Below are 19,234 nucleotides of genomic sequence, written 5' to 3'. Positions count from 1 at the left end.
ATTCTTTTTTCCCATGTGAAATATGATAAGAATAAGAAATAACAGATATAAATGATAAATGTCATCTTAGTCATGCTAATCACTTGAAAATTTGTTGGACTACAGCACAGTGAAATTATTACTTTGATCTGTTATGTGATATCACCACATTCTTATTTTTGTGTATGATTTTGTTGGTTTTTTTTTTCCCCACTGCATAACAGTGGTGTAACATTGCAAATGGAAAGGATAATATTATGTAACTTGGCAGACATGAGACAAGAGTCACCTATCAGAAACTACCATTTGCATCAATATGTTGGAGTAATTCATGAGGTAAGGCAGCTCAAGATGGATTTAAGCTCAATTGATACAGGACTCTTGGACAACATCATCTATACTTGCTCACCTTGTGCCATGGCCTCTGCTAAGGTGGTCTTGCCACAGAATGCCTTGCCAAGGAAGCAGGCCTTGACTGGGAACGGAGGCATCTCGGGTGGGGCTGGAGGGGGCTGCAGGAATATCAAACAAAAATACACTCATGTCATAACGCTGCCACTTTCATAAACCAATAGGTATAAGCAGTTACCGTGGAATATATGCCCCTTTATTTAAAGCCAAATCACTAAAGATTTATCACGAGCAGTGCCTACACCATGAGTACAACTCATTGTTAATGATGACTACATCAACTACTAGTATTTAACCAACACAACATGAGCTGCAAGTTTACCTGTTACTACTATTTCTACCACTCCTACATTTATAATGACTACTTCACCAGCATAAGATACTACTTCCATTATTACAACATCTGCTATTATAACTGCTTTTACTACAAGCATAATACCACTACTAAATCTACTAGATGACTAAGATATACACCAGCTTTCAACCAACATGAGCTGAATGTTTACCTGTTACTGCAGACCCATCACTTCTATTTCTACAATGATAGCTTCAACAGCAGTACTTTATCATAATATGCATAATGTTAATGAACACCATAACAACAAAATCTCCAGCATCACTACAAAGATAAGATATTCTGGTATATCATTATCATTGATCATGTTGCTCGAGAGAAGACTAGAAAACTTGCTGTTCAGAACAGAATTTCTATTAATCTTACTAGTCCCAATAAGTGATGATGTGTGAGAGGGCTTTATTGTGGCTTACCGTTGGCGGTGACACGATGTTGAAGAGTCTTGCGAGGATGTGGCCTAAGATGGCGTTGTTGCTGGGGATTCCTTTGATTTCACTATCCTCAGGTGGCTGCCACTCACCTACCATATTCTGAGCAAACAACAAAAATGCTGACAATAATGGACTGTGGTGGGGATTGCCAGTTGTACAGTCCTTAAAAGACTGCTCAGTGATTACAGAATGAAACAACAATTTATGCTTTCATACTGAATAAGACAACATGCATTTGGTGTAATTGCATTTTATAGTAATTTTATCATGAATATCATTCACTTATTACCACTTACAAATCAGGTTAAACACAGCTTCACAAATGTATTTGTAAGTTATTAACCACTATAACAGAAAACAATTTACAGATAGTGTCTTTACATACAAAGACTTTGCTTGATGGTAAGATCAGTACAGCCTATATACCTTCAATTACACTCAACACAATCATAAAAAGACAACTTACAAAACACACATTCATCTATGCATGTACTCACTGTTTGATACGCTGCTTAAATAAACATTTGAAAAGAATATAAGAATCAAGAACCGTAGACTCGCTCAAGTACCTAGAAGGAGGAGCAAGTGCATATATCATTCAATGGCTATGAGGTAAGTGATGAGATATAAGGTACCTTGTACTCCAAGAAGTCTCCCTCATCCAGCAGCTTCTGTCTCTCCTCCTCCATCACATGTTCCTCAGTCAAGACCTCGGGTTCAACAAACTCTTCCTCCTGATGGGGTTGGGAAAGAAGGTGCACACTATTTTCAGCACACACGTCATCAGAATTAAACAATACTACTGTGAGATTGTTCTGTGAGAGAGGGCTCAGGATGACAAAGTTTGGACTGCCTTTATGATTTTTCTTGCTGGCATCAAATACGCGTCCTTTGGTTTGGTTTGTTTGTTTTTTTTTCATTGGGGTTTTGATGAATTGATATGTAATGTGCAGAGAAATGTGACAAAAATTCTCTAACCCTTTGCATGCTGTCTTTCATCAGTCACACATATTTCTTGATATCAGGTGTCAATGAAAAGGGATTACATGATCAAGTTCATCCCTGCCGATTGTATAACACGGTGACAGTAACTGACATGCCAAATGGTCTGCTTATAGATTGTCAAACTTAAGCCAGTTTGTCACACATACATTTGAAGAAAAAAAAAGGTGAATTCCAAAGAGAAAGAGTTACAAACAAGGGCATGTACGTAGAGTGTTAGATGAATGCACTGGCAGAGTAGCTACTAGGGAGACTCATAACTCACCTCAACTTGTTCATACAGAGGTTGGCCAGAAGTGAATAGTAATGTCCATTCCCTCATTAGTTTTGGTGGCAGCAATCTAAACAGGCAAGAAGTAAAGTGCATGATATGTGCTGAAAGTTCACAGGACATTGCATAAATGGAGACATTAACTTTAAGAATCTAAAGAATAGCAACAGATTCTTTTGCACTGATCTGTAATCTCACGCAAAATATCTCTATGACACTTCTTGTGCCAAATTTATTTAGTATTACAAGAAAAAAAAAGAAAGCATGTCAACTTCGCTGCATGGCTACTCATTCCCTTTCATGTCCTCCACCCTTCCCTAAAAAAAGAAAAGAAAAGAAAAGTCATACTTTATACATATTACATTTCTGTTCTTCAGCAGAGTTTAAACACTCTCTCATAACCGTATCATAGCACAGCAAGATTTCATTAAGCGAGAAGCACCTGATTAGCTTTTTGCTTAATTGTAAAAATACTTTGTAATCTACTGCTTAAATTCGCACTACTTCAACTCACATCATACTGAATTCTAATCAGGATTATAGGAAAACATTTCATCACTTTATATCTGTGGCAGTGCATCTGATAAGTACAGAAATCTAATGCTATACATAAACAGGGGGTAAAGCATACTTCTCAAATATGTAAAAGATCAACATGATAACATCCTTTCTCTAGATAGTCAATGTCCACTAGAGACAACACCCACCTATTTGTCAGCTCCCTGTACTTGCCGACCTTGCATGAGAAGTCCACTATGTCCATCAGGATGCTCTTGCAGTGGTCAAAGTGTCTCTGGTAGCGGGCCTCGGCCCTCTCCTGTGCGATGCGGTCATGCAGCTCCTTGTCCCGCTGGGTCTGCTCGATGTACTCAAGCTTGGCCTGGCGAGCCATTTCCTGCAAGATGAGAGAGAAAATTATCAGTCTCTGTTTTCATCCAGCTGTACCGAGGTATAGATCTAGTTAAATCATGATAGGTAAGAACAAATAGCCATGATCTTTTTGAGTAGTCTATGATGAAATAGAACAGGATAATATACAAAATATTTTTAAAGTTTTTTACAGAACAATATTTCCAAAGAATGACACTGACAGCATGACATACTTTCTAAATTTTAAACAGTTATTGATTCTACACTATCAAAAGCTGCAAGTTCTTTAAGTCTGTTCGTGACACAGCTGCACATTTAGCTATGCCTGATATTAGGCTTGTAATTAAGGGGCCCAGTGATATGATTGCACACTATTAACAAGGATTCAAAACAGGGCTCCCATAGGACTCCATGCATGGCGGTTCACTTTCAATCACTCAATCCAAACTTTCATAAATCAGTAAATAAAATGAAGTGCTTCCCACACAAGTAGCTGCCTCTGGGGAAAGTCAGCACATGATCAACGTAAAACTCTGATCCGAAAAAACTGATCCGAAAATGACTGATTCATGGACTTACAGCTTCCTTGTCCAAAGCCTCCTGGAAGTCCCTCTGGCGGCGCTCCTCGTACTGCTGCTGGCGGAAGATGCGGTTCTGCTGGATGGCGGCCTTCTCGTGGCGCAGCTGCAGCAGCTGGGTGGCGATGCGGCGCTCCTGCTGCGACTGGCGCATCAGGCGTCCAACCAAGAACTCCTCCCTCCTCATCTCCTGCATGGGGATAGATGTAGGTGAGTGGTATCTTTCAAAGATTTCAAAAGATATAGTAAATACATCTATAGAGATATCTCACAGGATATTATTTCAAGAAAGGGGATTTTATTTTATTTATTTTTTTGACAGCTGATTAGTTCTAATTGCACAATTATAGGCAATTATGAGTGATAGGTGACACTATGAAAATCACTTTAATGGTATAACTAAGGATAGAGCCAACAATTTATTGGTAAGCTTCTTTTAATGTTTCCCTTATTAAACTGCAATCATAAAATAAACAATGGGTCAAGTTAAATTTGGTCAAGTAACAAAATACCAATACTAGTATCTTATACCTAACAATGGAGTCCCTTTACATGATGGCTGACAATATGGGTCTAATGCCACATTAAGAAACCTTCAAATATGACATCTGTCAATTGATCCACATCCAAATGTAAGTCACACTGATGATGATGTAATACTGTATAACAAAGTTTGACAGTCACCAATATTACAAGTGACAACATGAGATAAGTATGGGAATCAGAACACACACCATCGTCTGTGAATCAGGACATTTATCCTTGTACAATGTCATGAAGTTCAAATACAACCTCAAGGGGGGGGGGGGGTCATCAAGTTTTTGTCAAATATTTTTTCTGACAAACTGTCTTAAGCTACTGAAATCCCTGCAACTGATTGGCACCCAACAAATTTGTCAGAAAAGAAAAAAAAATGACAAAACACTTGATAAAATGCCCCCCTTTGATAGTCATTGACCAACCAAAGACTGTGGATGTCAAAAATTCTGCCCACCTCATTAGCCTCATGGGCCTTCAGCTGATCCACCAGGACCTTACGTCTCCTCTTCTCCCTCTCCTGGCGGGCCACTGCGTCCTCCTCCAGCCTCTTACGAATCTTTCCAATGTAGTCATCGTTGGAGGCAGGCTGGGAAAAGAAGAGGGGGAGATGAAGATGAAGAAAGATAACCAGGGGGAGAGAAAATAGATACAATGTACATTAATAAAAAGAGATGATTAGACAGAGAGAGAGAGAAAGAGGTGTAGATAAGTAATAGAGGAATAATGACAGAAAGATGGAAGCAGAAAGAGAGAGAAACAGTAAATGAGAGGGAAGAAAACCCAGAAGAAGGAAGAGAGGGAGAGAAAGATAGAGCGGATACAAAATACAGAGAGATTCAGAGCTGGAAAGATAAAGTGATAGTAAAGAAGTTCTCTCAAACTAGCTCCCACATTTGACAAAATGTAATCTACAGAAGACAATTTTGTTCAATTGTTCAAGCATCGTTCACCACATTCATCAGCAGTAACTTATTCTTTCTATCATTCTCACATTCCAGTGTGCTATCGGAATCTACCAGCGCCACTATTCAGAATTAGAAAACATGAATTTACCACATTACTCCGTATCCTAGCATTTCTTTACATAACATAGTAGGGGTACGGTACTTGTGCCAGAGGACAGTGTTATCATAACAATCACTTACCTTGATGAGCGATGCCTGGTCAACTGGAGTTTTTTCTGGTTGCTGTAAATAAGCGGCCACTTCAGCATCAACATCCCTAGGACACAAAACATAATAACAGTTAAGGATATCACTTGTACAATCTGTGCTTTAATTTTCAACAACTTAACATCTCCTTGCTTGTTTGTTTTTTCTTTCTTTCTCTCTTTCTCTCCTATTTCTAACTCTCTCTCACACACACAAATACACACCTCCTCTAAATGCTGGTTTTCTGCTCATATCATCTCTAGTGTTCTACCAGAGATATGCAATTCCCTTTAGGCAGCTAGAAGGTAGCTGAGTTTTGAAATTTAATTTCTTTGAGGACATTTTCAACAATGATGTGATCCACATTGGGAGTATAGAATAACAGCTCTTTAGAACTGCCAGTTAATCTTGATTTTGCATTTCTTTGAATTTGCAGGTATTCTTGTAATTACAGTAAAGATAAGATTGTTGATTTTTCTTGTATTATGACACTACACAAAAGTGACAGAGAAAGAACAGGAAGAAAAAAAAACACAATATTTTTGAGTGATTGCATTAGCATGATTTTGTTCCTTCTGCTTATCTGATCATGCCTGTTTAAATTGCTGTGGCAGTTTCACCAGCTAGGACGCTTCTACTCACGGCTCATCTTGGGTCTCCACGCCGACCGGCACACTGCGGCTGATCTGCTGCTCAAAGGCAGCTATCTCCTTACTGGTGTTGTCTGCTTCACGCTTCCGAGCTAGCTCCTTCCTGACCGCGATGGCCCTCAGAGTACGATTTGGGGGCGGCTTGGGGATCTCCACGGTAGCAGCTCTGTGGCATCGACAAAATTTGGTTGTTAACATTGATTATAATTGATTCTTTTCCATTGATGTGGAATGATGTAAAAACCACAGTCAAAGAAAAAGCCTTCTAATACAGGTGGACAACATCATTTGGTGCGTATGTTCATTAAATTGTTTAGTGAAAAGTCCTATGCTTGTTTACTTGACTTTTCTTTGGTGTGTTTGAACTTCACACCAGAATCTCAAATCAATGTGATTTTACCAAGAAATACATGCAAAGACATACATTTTTCCACAGATGCAGTGTCACATCACAAGTCTACATCAAAGAGCACAAAATCTTTAAACCTGTATCACTTTTTGCATGTTATTAGCGCCTATTATATCTTGTTCATAGCCAACAACACCAAGCACTCAAACAGAAAGAATTTCTCACTTAATGCGGGCCACAAGTTCAGTCTGTCTCTGCCGAGCCCTGGCTGCCTTCTCAAGCTCTTTCATTCGCTGCTCCTGTTGCCATAGGCGACGGCGCTCCTCTTCCTCGTACTTGGTCTTGAACTCCACATCCAGATGGCTGTGCTTCCTCTCACGGAACTTGTCGACCAGCTGGTCGAGGTTCAGATCCGTCTGGCGAGGAGTGAGCACCTTCAGCCTCTGCAGTAAATGAGAATGGAGATGATGTTGTTTAACCCCAAAAGATACATCCATAACTGGCCACAAAAATAAACAATGATAACAGAGGAAAACTTGAGAGCTTGATATAAAGTTTTTTTTTTTCACTGGTATCAACACAGTGAAAATGTTGACAGCAACCTTGTTTTGCTTGCTTCTTTTTCTGCGTCAGAGACTGTGATTGTTATGTCGGCATGAAAGTCTAAATGAATCAAATCATCACTGGGGTGACAAGACCTGGTATATCTAAGATTTTTTAGTGAAAATCACTTTTAGATTTATCGTCAGATGATCAGTCATTAAGCGATGTCCTGTCCAAATCCTAGCTGTCTTGCCACAAAAATTAAGATAATCACCATTTGAACAATAAGATGGCTGTGAATAATTGATCTCTGGATAAATGACTTTGCTCACTGGAAGCATCAAATCTGACTATTGAAGGACATTATTTCACACAGATGGACATGCTGTGCACAAATCCTTCTAGCACAACTACAATAAATCATGTTCTGTATATGAGAGTCTGGTAGCACAAGTTCACCTCTCTGTAAGGAACCCTCTCCATGCTCTCCAGCTTGACAGGTGCCCTGGGCCTCATGGTCTCCATGGCAACCCCAGTGAGGTTGGCCGACTCCTTGTTCTGGAGTGCGATGTAGAGCTGGTACATGAGACGGGTGGCCACACCCGCCTTCTGGGTCATGATGTCCCGAGCCACATTGGTGTCGAAAGGCACCTCCAGGAGGCGGAAGGTGGGCTCCAGACGGGTGAAGTTGTTAAGCTTGGAGTCCGATGTTCTATTTGTGGAATAAAGGGGCATAAATTTGATTACATAAACTACTTGAGTGGAGGGGTTCTATCATGGATGACAAACAAGCTGTTACACTGCATTACACTGCTATGAATATTGATCTAATGGCAAAATACTTTCAAAGACATTCACTGAACTTACTTGCTCTGTGAGAAGAACTCAAAGTCATCTTGGAGTTGATACTTCTTCAAGACTTCTCCAATCAGATACCCATTGCCGCACACCTCTGCAAAGTTGTTGTCATCTGGAGAGGAAAAAGGAAAACAGGAGTTTGTTGACCTCATTATTCATCAACTTGCTAGGGTTGTTTAACATTTTCCACAAAAACAGAGACAGGTTAGCTCAGCTCCCTGTTTTTTACCTTAAATGTTTTTTTTTTTCCTTAAATGACTCCAAAAGCATGGGCATGGCATGAATACAGTAAATCAATGCCAAAGGCATCAAATAGGGCCTATTATAGGGACTAGATATCTATTATCAGTGGTTATAAATTCTAACACTGGTTTGAAAATCATCGATAACAGAACTAGGGTCAGTAGGGAAAATGTTCTGTTCGATTAAATACTATCTACATTATAAAATGTCTTTATCATTGGAATCATAAAAGTACACACCATTTATTCCTATGGGAGGGCAACATGTTTTGATGCTGAAATTTCAAAGCAAATGTCAGTTATTATTAACTGCACTATAGAAAACTAATGTCATAGACTCAAACTACGAGTTCTACTAATTAGCTTCTAAGATTCACTAATCTAAAACGTTCGAAGTTACATCGATTGTCTGTACCGTGCGCGAGTGCTGTTTAAAATTAAAGCATATTCAAGTCAGTTGATATCAAATGTGGAGTAAATATCTACAATTAGATTTAACGTTAGACCTTATATAAAGTTTCAACATATTACAAGTCATCAACCTAGTGCTGGAAAATCGTCGATGGGTTTCATAAAAATTTCCCGACCGCCAGGCATGAATTTAATCTGACACATATTAACACGTATGGGACCACGCACTTTATCATCGCCACTTACCGACATGCTGCGAAACTCCAAGCTCAGTATTGAGCCATCGGCACAGAATTTCCGTCATCTTTACAGAATGCTATATTTGAACTATATAGCTATCGATATTTTATAAACTTATTTTGATATCACATTTCTTTGACCCTTCAAATCAGCAATTCCGTTGTAAATATTTCGAGCTCAGACTTCCAGATCAGCGTAAACTTCTTGGCAACGGTCTGTTTGTTGTGAAAGATGCGTAACTCCACTAATGAGCTATGAGGTGACCGCTACGCTGCCGCGACGACAACGTCGATCGTACATGTACGAGAGTACAGGAGTATTCGTGGTCCGCAGCTGGCAGCAGCCTGTTACGCACCTGCCAATATACTCTCGAGATAAATTTAGATAAAAGAGGGAAAAGGTAGTATCTAAAGAGGCTAGAAACTGCCGCTTTTATAAGGAGTATTTGTTTGAACAGGCGAATGTGGTTATTCAACTTTAATATCGACTTCACTGTAAACATAATTTCCCAAGACTATTTGTAAAAAAAAAAAAAAAAAAAAAAAAGAAAAAGAAGAATCGTAGTGAAGGATGATATGTTTTACTGATTTCACAGGATACTCAAAAACGAAAGAACACTTCTTATTATGTTTATCTCCGTGATCCTAGTCATTGAACGCGACAATAAAGTAAAATGAAATCTGTTGAGGGTTCTGTAGAAGAGTAATCGATCGCCTATGGAAAATTGGGGCTTCTCACACTATAGTACAATGTAGATTGTCATTTTACGAATCTTGTGACAGTGGTGCCACGTTGCTGTTGAGGATTTTTTTTTTATTCAAATGAATTTATTGGAAATTTTCTGCATTGAATATACACACATGATTAAAAATGACATACAATTATTTCTTTTTATTTTCAAGACAATAAAACATACAGTGTGTACAATCCGAACATTACTGAGATACACGAGTACATATTAAAGAAAAGAATAAGAGAACACATCAACTGGGAACCACTCGGGATAAAGTGAATCAAATGATCTGACTGAATTATGGCGATGTATTGGGAGTGAGAATGCAGAAGACTGTGGTAAAATAAGCATGTAGCTTGAAGATACGACAACCTTGAAAGAGAAGGAAAAAAAGAAAAGAAAATGGGTTTGTTTTTAAACACCAAAAAAACAACAACAACAACAAACAAACAAAAACCCGAATTGACAGCGAAAACAAGAAAGTTTGGTAAGTGGAATTTTACTTCGACTTACCAAAAGGAAAATAGACACAGCTCACATGCAGCCCCCATCCCCCCCCCCCCAAAAAAAAGAATGCATACCGTAACCAAATTTGGGCTGAAAAATCTTTAAGATAATAATAATAAAAGACCTTTTCAAAGCCCATACATTGACTCTCGTAAGGCTCCAATCGGGTATTCTTCCGGGGGGGGGGGGGGGGGTCTAAGAGGTGGTTACAATTTTTGACCCTTGACACACACCCCCCCCCCCCCCCTTCCCCACGCCCGGCCTGCAGCCCCATCACACTCGACGTTCTTCGGTCCTGCTTTGTATGTATGTCAGTAGGCTCGTAGAAGTTTGATCGCATTACAATTCTCTCACAGTGTTTATGTGGTTCACATAGTTACAATTATTTTACTATATATGGCAAAATTGAGATGAAACCATTACGTTCAAATCTTGCTGTTGCTGAATGCACGTAGAGTGGTGGATCCAGAGGGGCGCACCGGGGGCACATCCCCTCTTTATTTTTGGTTGAAACAAAAGAAATAAAAAGAAAAAAATGGAGGAGGGGTGCGTGCACCGGCCACTAATTTTGTAAAGGCGCCTCCCCTTGACGGAATTCCAGGATCCGCTCCCGCATGTATCATAATCACTCAATAACTTGCATATCAAGGGGTCAAAATATAGAGAGTTTTATAAGGGGGTGCAGTCTCCTCCATTCCATCACTCACGATCTTTGTTGCTGTATAAAGAAAACATCTTGCAACAACGTAACAAAGAAGAAAACAAATATTTTGAATCGGGAAGAAACAAAGAAACTCGCAAGCACAATAAAAACCTCCAAACGATCCTCTGGGTCTCCAGCATGTCACAACAGGGGCGGATCCAAAGGGGGCTCCCAATGAAAAGTTTTTTTGTTTGTTCAAACAAAAGAAATAAAAAGAAAAAATGGGGGGCGTGCACCCCCTTTTTGTAAAGGCTCCTCCCCTTTAAGGAATTCCTAGATCTGCTCCTGCACAAGGGGGGGGGGGGGGGGTGTCCATTGCTTCACTTTTCTTCCTGCCTGTGTAGACTGGTGAAAATTTTATCCAAAAGATGTTGATACTATCCCATAAATACCAAAACTTTCCATAACTCGCCTGTGAATTATCAAGGGTGATGGTGATGGTGATATAGTGATGGTGATGGATGGCAAGTAAAAAGTAAAAACTCGCGAATCAGGCTGTCACAGTAATTTTAAGACTAGTCGCTGCTTTGTCTAAAAAGCTCCCCTCTCTATCATTACATAAGTACGATCATGATAATGGTAATGAAATGATTATCATTATTGTTATTGTTAAGGACGACGATGATGAAGAAGATAATGGTGATGATTATTGTTATTGTCGTCGTCGTTGTCGTCGTCGTCGTCGTTGTTGTTATTGTTACTATTTCTACCATTATCATCAACCATCATTGTTGTTTATCCGTAGTATGTGATGACTGTATTTAGTATCATCTTTATCTCTATCACTATTGACATCATTATCACCATCATTGCCCCTTTTTTATTCAATTACTACGCTATCTATTCGAAGTTGGCATAAAGCTTGATTGATATAATACGATATGGGTTCCTATTTGTAATAATATTGCCCTTGACGACTGCACAACACACATGCACAAACAGCACACACGTAGTATTTTGAACTTCGGTGTTCGGACAAGCGATCAGTGCTGTAGGGGGAAAGGAGACAATAAGGACTAAACTGGTTTTACTTCCAGACCTTATGCAAGTTTACTTAGGAATGACATCAGAGACGAACTTAATCGGGCCAACCTTTCATCAAAATTAATTTTGTCGGCCAGCAATTTGCTTCCTGTAAACAGAAACACACACCAAAACATTGTATTTTCACCCTGCAGCTGCAAGCAGCAAAAGTAAAGTCTTTACCTACATTTAAACAGCGCCATCTACTGATGCCCACATTCATTGCAACAAGGCCCATTTCTGCTGCAATGCAATGTGATTGATGAGCGACGGAACGCGGAAATAAAAATTGAACGAAAGAGTTGGCTACGTGAGCTGGGTAGAGAGACCTCTAGCCTCCCTGTCCCACCCGGGCCGAAAGTCAGGGCGCCCGTTGTCCTACTACACGTACACTAGCACTGGTCCCTGTCAATACGAAGCATAGGATTCTGTATTGCGCAACGTCAGACGCCAAGATCGACACGTCAGTACTAGTAAATATAGGGGTATTTTGTAGTTTTCAGGGCGGAAATGAACGTACCGGAGACTGGCACGCTCATAGAGGGTGTTGGAGACGAGCTGATCCACTTTGTGGGTTTGTGTTTAGTGGTCGCAATTCCTCTTTTTATCGCGTATATGAATCGGTAAGTTGGGAATGTTTATGTCCTCAAACGTGTTTTGTAATGAATGGGACTGAAAGAAAACTTGGGTTGCCTTACGTCTGCTACAGTGCTAGCATGTGGGGCATGGGGGCTAGCTAGCCCGACCAGACGCTGTGAGAAGCGACTGGGCTGTGTATAGTAGGGCTAGCTAGAAGAAGGGGCTGCCTAAACCACTTCGTAATTCTTGACACGTCGACACGCAAGATGTTGCATGTTGAATACCGGGTATGAAGTATATTGTCAAATTCCTTACTCCTAACAAGTAGACCTAGGAGTAGGACAATAGAGTCCTACGAGAGCTCACTTGTAATGGCATGCTTGTGAAGTTGTGTAAAAGATCATGAGCAGATCATGTTTTGAATAACTGTGATCACTGGTGATGATAAAAAATGATTTTTACTCGTAAAGTGTAAGTCAAGTCAGATGCAAATTAGCAATAGCAGGCTGATTCTAGTCATATCTATTAGTATTACAAGTATTTTGTTTAGGGTATGTATATTCATGAATTCATCTCTTTATTGTGTATATATGGTGTTCATTTACAGGTCAGCTCCCCCCCCCCCCCCCCCCCCGTAAAGAAAAAAAAAAAAGTTATCATGATATCACAATTACTGCTATTACCGCAACAGCGACCCTAATCCCGGCGTGGTGCGTTGTGACTAGGTACATGTTGGGGTCGCTGGTGCGGTTACAGCGACCCAAACACGTACTCGTTTCAGCGCCCTGCAACAGGGCTAGGGTTGAATTACTGCTACATGCAATGCCAGCCTTCCTGCAAAGTGACATGCTTTAAATAGTCGGCAAGTTGATTGGATGATTTGCTACCCAGGAAGAAGAATCAATTGAGGAAAATGAAGTGAGACAACTACCTTGCCAAATAGATCAATGGCTAAAGAACATGTCTGCAGTAGAATTGTTTTGTTTGTATAGAATCTAAGATGCAATCATTATGAAAATACAAAATGTGCATGGAAGACATATTAGAGAAGGTGAAGATCACATACAACAGTCAACAACAACAACAACATACACACACACAATGATGCATAAACACTGATTTTGTGCACCCACCTTTTTTGCTTTCCCATGATAGGAATACAACTCGTGTAATTCATCCGGAACATGCTGCCTACGTTCAACAAACCAGAACTAGACTAGGCCTCCCGGCTGATGGAGCAAACCAACCGGCCCAGGCTCGAGGTCAGTCTGGGGCCACACCAGGACAGAGTGACGGCGGACCAAATGGGGCAACAAACACAACTCCAACCGTCCCGACACAGCGGTACAATGTAGACGCTGCATGTCCAATATGCCTCCAGGAAAAGGAATGTGCAGCAGAAACCAACTGTGGCCATGTATTCTGTGGTGAGCCTTACATTTGATTTGGCATTTTTTGCCAAACTGATTAACTGCCTGTAAATATCTTAAATTTTGTGTTAACAGAAAAAAAGGACACTCAATACAGGGTACACTTTACATCAAGTGTGTAATCATTTTTTTTTTAAGTTCAAAATAGTCTTGCTGATGAGAAAAACAAGTGAAGTTTAATGTACAAAATCCTAGAAAAACATGTCCATGCAATATTAGTTCAAAATGCTGATGTATTAAGCTAGGGATAAAGTGAATTAATCACTTGTCACTAACATTTGAAGACATTCATTCTGTGAGGATGATAATGTTCCTAATTTCTTGTGTGTCATTTGTTTGTATTATGTACTCTTTACAAAGTTGTTCGAAGTGCAGAGCAAAACAAAACAAACGAGATTTAATTTGTGACTGCGACGAATTGGGGTGATCTGCAGCATCTTGATCTTGTGATAATGTTTGGCATTTGTTTCAACTTTACATTGTTCTAACATATCATTTTCAGCAGTGATTTTTTTTTTTGATTTTTTTGTACATAAAATAGAAAATTTAATTAGTTGTCAGCCAGATGTAAAACATCAAGAAAAAAATAAAGCAAAATGATTTTTTCTTTGACCGCCAACAGCGGCATTCCAACCCACGTCCAATACATTAGCAGGCAGATGACTTACCAATTGAGGCACAAATATCCCCATAGACTTAACACGTGACGGTCAAACTGTGTCATGGTTCAGTTTGCAAGTTTGATTTTCAATGCAAAATTTCGGCATGATCCTGGCATCTAATCAAAAAATGAAGGTCATGTGCTGCAAAGCCCATAGTCTCAGCTACAACATACTGAAATTTGGGAGAAAATGGAGCAAAAATGAGCGAGACACGGCGCAAAGAACATTGCAATGCAAATTCAGGTTTTGCCAAAAAATTACCTTCCATAGACTTAACACGCAAATGGTGTCAATTTTGACACTTAGCCTTTAATCCAAATTTTGACCATGAAGACGTCCTCTAATCGAAATTCTGACATGGGGTAAATCGAAAGAAAATAGTTCAAGCTACAACTTGTCAAAAAATTTCGGAGAGAATCGACCACCAATAAGCGAGATATGCGCAAATGAATTCAAAATTTGTGACGTCATTTAAAAAAAATCAATTTTGTAAGTTTAAGAGACTATATGATGACGTCACAATGTCCGATCGGCCCAAATGATGCATGGATTCATACCTACAACTCATAGGCTTTCCAAATATATAAAAAAAAATTGGGGGTATCCGTGCGTTCTAAGGAGCTGTGGCAGTTTAAAGATAGACATGTTTTTGTGTGTTATTCTCCATAGAGGCGCGCGCGGATTTCAGACTTTGGCGCGGGCGTGCGACATTATGGTAAGTCCGAGAAAGTTGAAAATTGTTGCAATTTGTTAAGTATTGTATCAGGAATCCAAAACTGTAAGAAAAACGGTGTTTCGACGTTCCTTACACACTGCGCCCGTGCAAAACACGCGCGCGGACGCTTACGCGCGTAAATTTGAAAAATGCTCAAAATAACCTGAAATGTACTCTCCTTGTCTCAGTTGGTGATTTTGAGCATTTTAAAATTTTGACGCGCGCATATGCGCACTTAACAACGTGCTAAAAATACCAAAAAATTCCGTATGTTAAGTCATGAACTGAAGTTTATGTGTGCTAAATTTGGTGGATTTATTGTATTTAGTTATGAAGATATTGATGATAATGTGATTTTTCAAAATGGCGGATGGGTGACGTCACGGTCGACTGATCACGTTGTCTCAGTTGGCATTTCTATTCCTGACAAGGACAAAACTGTGCTGAAAGTTTGGTGATGATCAGATTGTGATTTTTTGAGATAATGTCTTAAAGGTAGGGGATACCTTTTACAGAACTCCTAAAATGCAGCAAAACATTAAATATGAACCTCAGTGGACTTGTTTAGGCCACTGCTTAGAAATTTGGAAGTCAACAGTTATCTACAATTTGAATAATGCACAAAGCTCAACGACTCAGTAGTTCTGTGTGTCAACCACACTTAAGCTTTTTTGTTGCAGTCTTATGTATTTTTTATCTATAAACACAAATCTAAAAGTATAAGAGCTGATGTAATAACATATAGAGTGTGTGGCAAGAATGTATATAGAAATGTTTGTAAATTTTGATGAACTTTATTCACAAAATATACATGGTGGACACACATGCAGTGCATGGGTCTGCAAAGGTAGCCTACATGTACTGGAATTTACGGTGAGCCCCGAAAAAAATTCAATTCAAAATCTAACGGTCAATAAAAATGTACTAAATGTTACCTTCCACTTTCAATACTTTATGGGAGTTTCTAAAATGATACTCTCTTCAACATACCACTGTGTTTATACAACTCTTCATTTAAGGCATGCAAATGGGATTCCCTACCTTTAACAAATTTAGGTGGGAAATAAATAAATAAATAAATAAGATTCTGACGAAATCAAGAGGTGATCTGCAGGGATGCTGCAGATCACCTAAAAATGCAGAGTGGTAGATGACATAAGGTTTATGACACTTCAAAGCATAAAGCTGACCCTGTGTAATTGCATTTCAGGTAACTGCTTAATTGCCTATTGGAGACATGGGACATGGCTTGGTGCTATTAGTTGTCCTGTATGCAGACAAAGGGTGAGAAAACAGCAAATGTAAAGTAGGTTATTTCATTGTCTGTGAATGTCAGTTCAGGAGGATTTTTGTGATGAGTGTATGTTGTTGACAGTACACCTGTCTGTGTTTTTTTTTTCTTAGAGAAGGAATCATCTGAGGGATGAAAAGTGACTACCATGGATGTGAATATTTGATTCCACTAAAGTTGCGTTGTCTAATCAAGAAATGAACCTGTAGTTCATAGAGGGATATGAAAAAAAAAAAATGATTGCTAGCTTGCCAATTTTCATCGATGTATGAATCTTCATTAATTACCTGCTCTCTACAGTCTACACCCCTATACCACTCACTATAGGCCCTACATGAAAAAGAGAAAAGATGATGATGATATTATTAGTAATAATGATAATACTAATGAAATAAAATGGTGGGTAGGAAGCTTTCACCATGCAATTTATGGCAAGCATGTCTTGTGAAAAATGTGCACATGATAATCTGACAGGGAAAGTGTCTGATTAATAGTGTTACCGGCTAGCATCATCTACTAAATGTATCTACATTGTATTATACATTGAAAGACAAGCCAAAATCATTCCAAGAGTAGAAAGCTGTATCATAAAGTTTGAAGGGTCACCATGTCCAGCTTGAAAAGATTGCATTGTGACCAGCAAATTTGGAAACATTGTTCTGGTCAATTCATTTAATTTCAGACATTGTGAACACATTCATGTAAATTGTTCTTTGAGTGAATTTGTAACAAGAAAAATCTTCAGTTTCAGTGCTTATTTATGTCGATGTAGGGCAATTTGTCAATCAGTTGCAAAGAAAAATGTCACTGAGTTTGTCAAATGGTGCAGATCTATAGATTATGCCAGAAATGTGATGTACTGTCATTAGTCTTGTAGGCAATTTTGCAGTCAGAAAAGCTTGATGTGGATGGTTGTAAATAACAGCACCCATAAAAATTATCCTGCATCAGTAAACATTGCAGACACCATCAAATGATGTGTCAAGTCTTTACGTTTTTAGACTCTCTTTGTTTTTTTGTTTGTTTGCTTGTTTAGGTAACGATGATTCTTCCAATCTTCCAAGAAGGGGAGGAGAACAGTGATGAAGGCAGAAGAGTCTCAGCTGAAATCAGGGATTACAACAGAAGATTCTCTGGGGAGCCTAGACCAGTAAGAATACCAGCCTGATCCATAATGATCCCTGATCCATACCACATATGCATATATTTCACAATATATTTCGCAAGACTATTTCACAAATTTGGACATGAGAGACAGTATTGCAGTCGGTTGAATTAGCAATTGAGAACTAAGATGACGAAATGAGTGATAAGTTTTATCCCATTTAAAGAGAAAAGTTAGCGATTTCCCACCTCAAAGATGATTTACAATGACTTTTTATTACAGGAGGCAACATCTTCATGAGTTATTAATTTAATGAATATCAGTCAACTCATGAAATATGCAAAAAAAGAAAGAAAAAAAAAAAAGGTACACCATGAAATATACTGTATATGTTTCCATTTGTTTGGCATCCAGTTCACAACATTAGTTGATAATACCTCAATTTTCCTGCCTAATAAAAGGAATATTTCCTGTAATTTGCCCATTTGATATTTTCAGGCAACTTTATTTGTTCTTTCTATAGCAAAAATGGTTAAGACAAGTCTGTTATAAAGGTACACCAGGGCTTCATGGTTAGTGCTAAAAACACTCTTTTGGATGTGGGTATAATTGTAATGGATTTGTTTCACACTGTTTTCCAAATCCACCTGTTGACCCCTCTGCCAGATTATGGACTACATCTACGACCTTCCAATGCTGCTGCGCCATGCCGTCAGGGAATTCTTCACCCCGCACGGCTTCGTCTGGATGTTCCGGTTCAGGATTCTGCTCTGTCTCGTCGTCGGCTTCATGTACCTCATCTCTCCTCTCGACATCATTCCCGAGGCCGTCTTTGGAGTCCTGGGCCTTTTTGATGATATTTTTGTGGTGCTCATCCTCCTGATATATGTCTCGATCATCTACCGTAACATTGTTGCACAGCGGATGATGGCCGATTGATGCGATTTCAGAGAAACCGAGCATATTGTGCGTGACAGTCACTTGTCCAAAAAACAAAGACAAGAACTAAAGACTATTTTTACATTTTTGGTTCATACTTCCTTTGAATGAAAGTGTATTTGATTCTTTATGCTCACTGTTTGTTTTTCTTTTTTTCTTATGTTCTAGAATTATTATGGTGGGTTTAGAATTACCTAAATTTTTGAAGGCAAATTGCTGTTGAGATGCACATGGATTATTGCCATAGTAATTTTCATGATCGGCTTTCTTTCCAAGATAGGTTCAAATAACTTCAGGAAGTATCTCATTAAGATTACATTCAAGTCGCTTTCTTAGCCCTAGACAGCATGAGTTGAATGAGCGAAGCATGGCAATATGTGTGTATACATGTATTTCTTTCTTTTTCTTCTTCACTTTCTTCTTTATTGCAGGAGGTGCAAAAAAAAAATGCCTCATCTTTATAAGCTTGACTGGTCATGTTAATGAAAAGAATTAGAAGACATGGCAACTCAAACTACAATGTGCCTTATGTTTTAGGCAAAGTAAACTCAGGAGAATTGTTTCAAAATACATATTGCTTTTAAAGTGAAAAATGTCATGTATTATTGCTAAGCCTGAAAGGTCTGTCTTTTCATATTATCATTTATAGAATGTGTAACCTTACAA

At 39.0% G+C, this 19,234-nt stretch overlaps 2 protein-coding genes across 2 annotated transcripts in view; one reads left to right on the top strand and one right to left on the bottom strand.

The window, feature by feature from the left end:
- LOC140236653 (sperm flagellar protein 2-like) overlaps window positions 1-9,082 on the bottom strand; it is a 54,927-nt gene extending 45,845 nt beyond the window's left edge. The window contains exons 1-13 of the mRNA XM_072316572.1: window positions 8,888-9,082; window positions 7,998-8,100; window positions 7,590-7,842; window positions 6,813-7,030; window positions 6,231-6,404; window positions 5,583-5,658; window positions 4,892-5,023; window positions 3,899-4,087; window positions 3,157-3,344; window positions 2,444-2,519; window positions 1,812-1,910; window positions 1,159-1,275; window positions 389-491 (exon numbers count right to left, since the gene is read on the bottom strand). Of these exons, the coding sequence (XP_072172673.1) occupies window positions 389-491; window positions 1,159-1,275; window positions 1,812-1,910; window positions 2,444-2,519; window positions 3,157-3,344; window positions 3,899-4,087; window positions 4,892-5,023; window positions 5,583-5,658; window positions 6,231-6,404; window positions 6,813-7,030; window positions 7,590-7,842; window positions 7,998-8,100; window positions 8,888-8,945 (1,786 nt within the window). The 5' untranslated portion in view covers window positions 8,946-9,082. The remainder of the gene's footprint in view (window positions 1-388; window positions 492-1,158; window positions 1,276-1,811; window positions 1,911-2,443; window positions 2,520-3,156; window positions 3,345-3,898; window positions 4,088-4,891; window positions 5,024-5,582; window positions 5,659-6,230; window positions 6,405-6,812; window positions 7,031-7,589; window positions 7,843-7,997; window positions 8,101-8,887) is intronic.
- Window positions 9,083-12,297: 3,215 nt separating this feature from the next.
- Window positions 12,298-18,661, top strand: LOC140237068 (E3 ubiquitin-protein ligase RNF170-like). Its single transcript, XM_072317008.1, has 5 exons — window positions 12,298-12,470; window positions 13,582-13,853; window positions 16,444-16,517; window positions 17,561-17,674; window positions 18,296-18,661. Exons 1-5 carry the CDS (start codon window positions 12,358-12,360, stop codon window positions 18,566-18,568), a joined length of 846 nt encoding a protein of 281 aa, XP_072173109.1. The 5' UTR covers window positions 12,298-12,357; the 3' UTR covers window positions 18,569-18,661.
- The last annotated feature ends 573 nt before the right edge of the window (window positions 18,662-19,234 follow it).

This window comes from Diadema setosum, chromosome 13, assembly GCF_964275005.1.
Source record: "Diadema setosum chromosome 13, eeDiaSeto1, whole genome shotgun sequence".
NCBI classification, from domain to species: domain Eukaryota; kingdom Metazoa; phylum Echinodermata; class Echinoidea; order Diadematoida; family Diadematidae; genus Diadema; species Diadema setosum.
The sequence above is the reverse complement of the archived record's forward strand: the minus strand, read 5'-3'. Positions and strand labels throughout refer to the sequence as shown.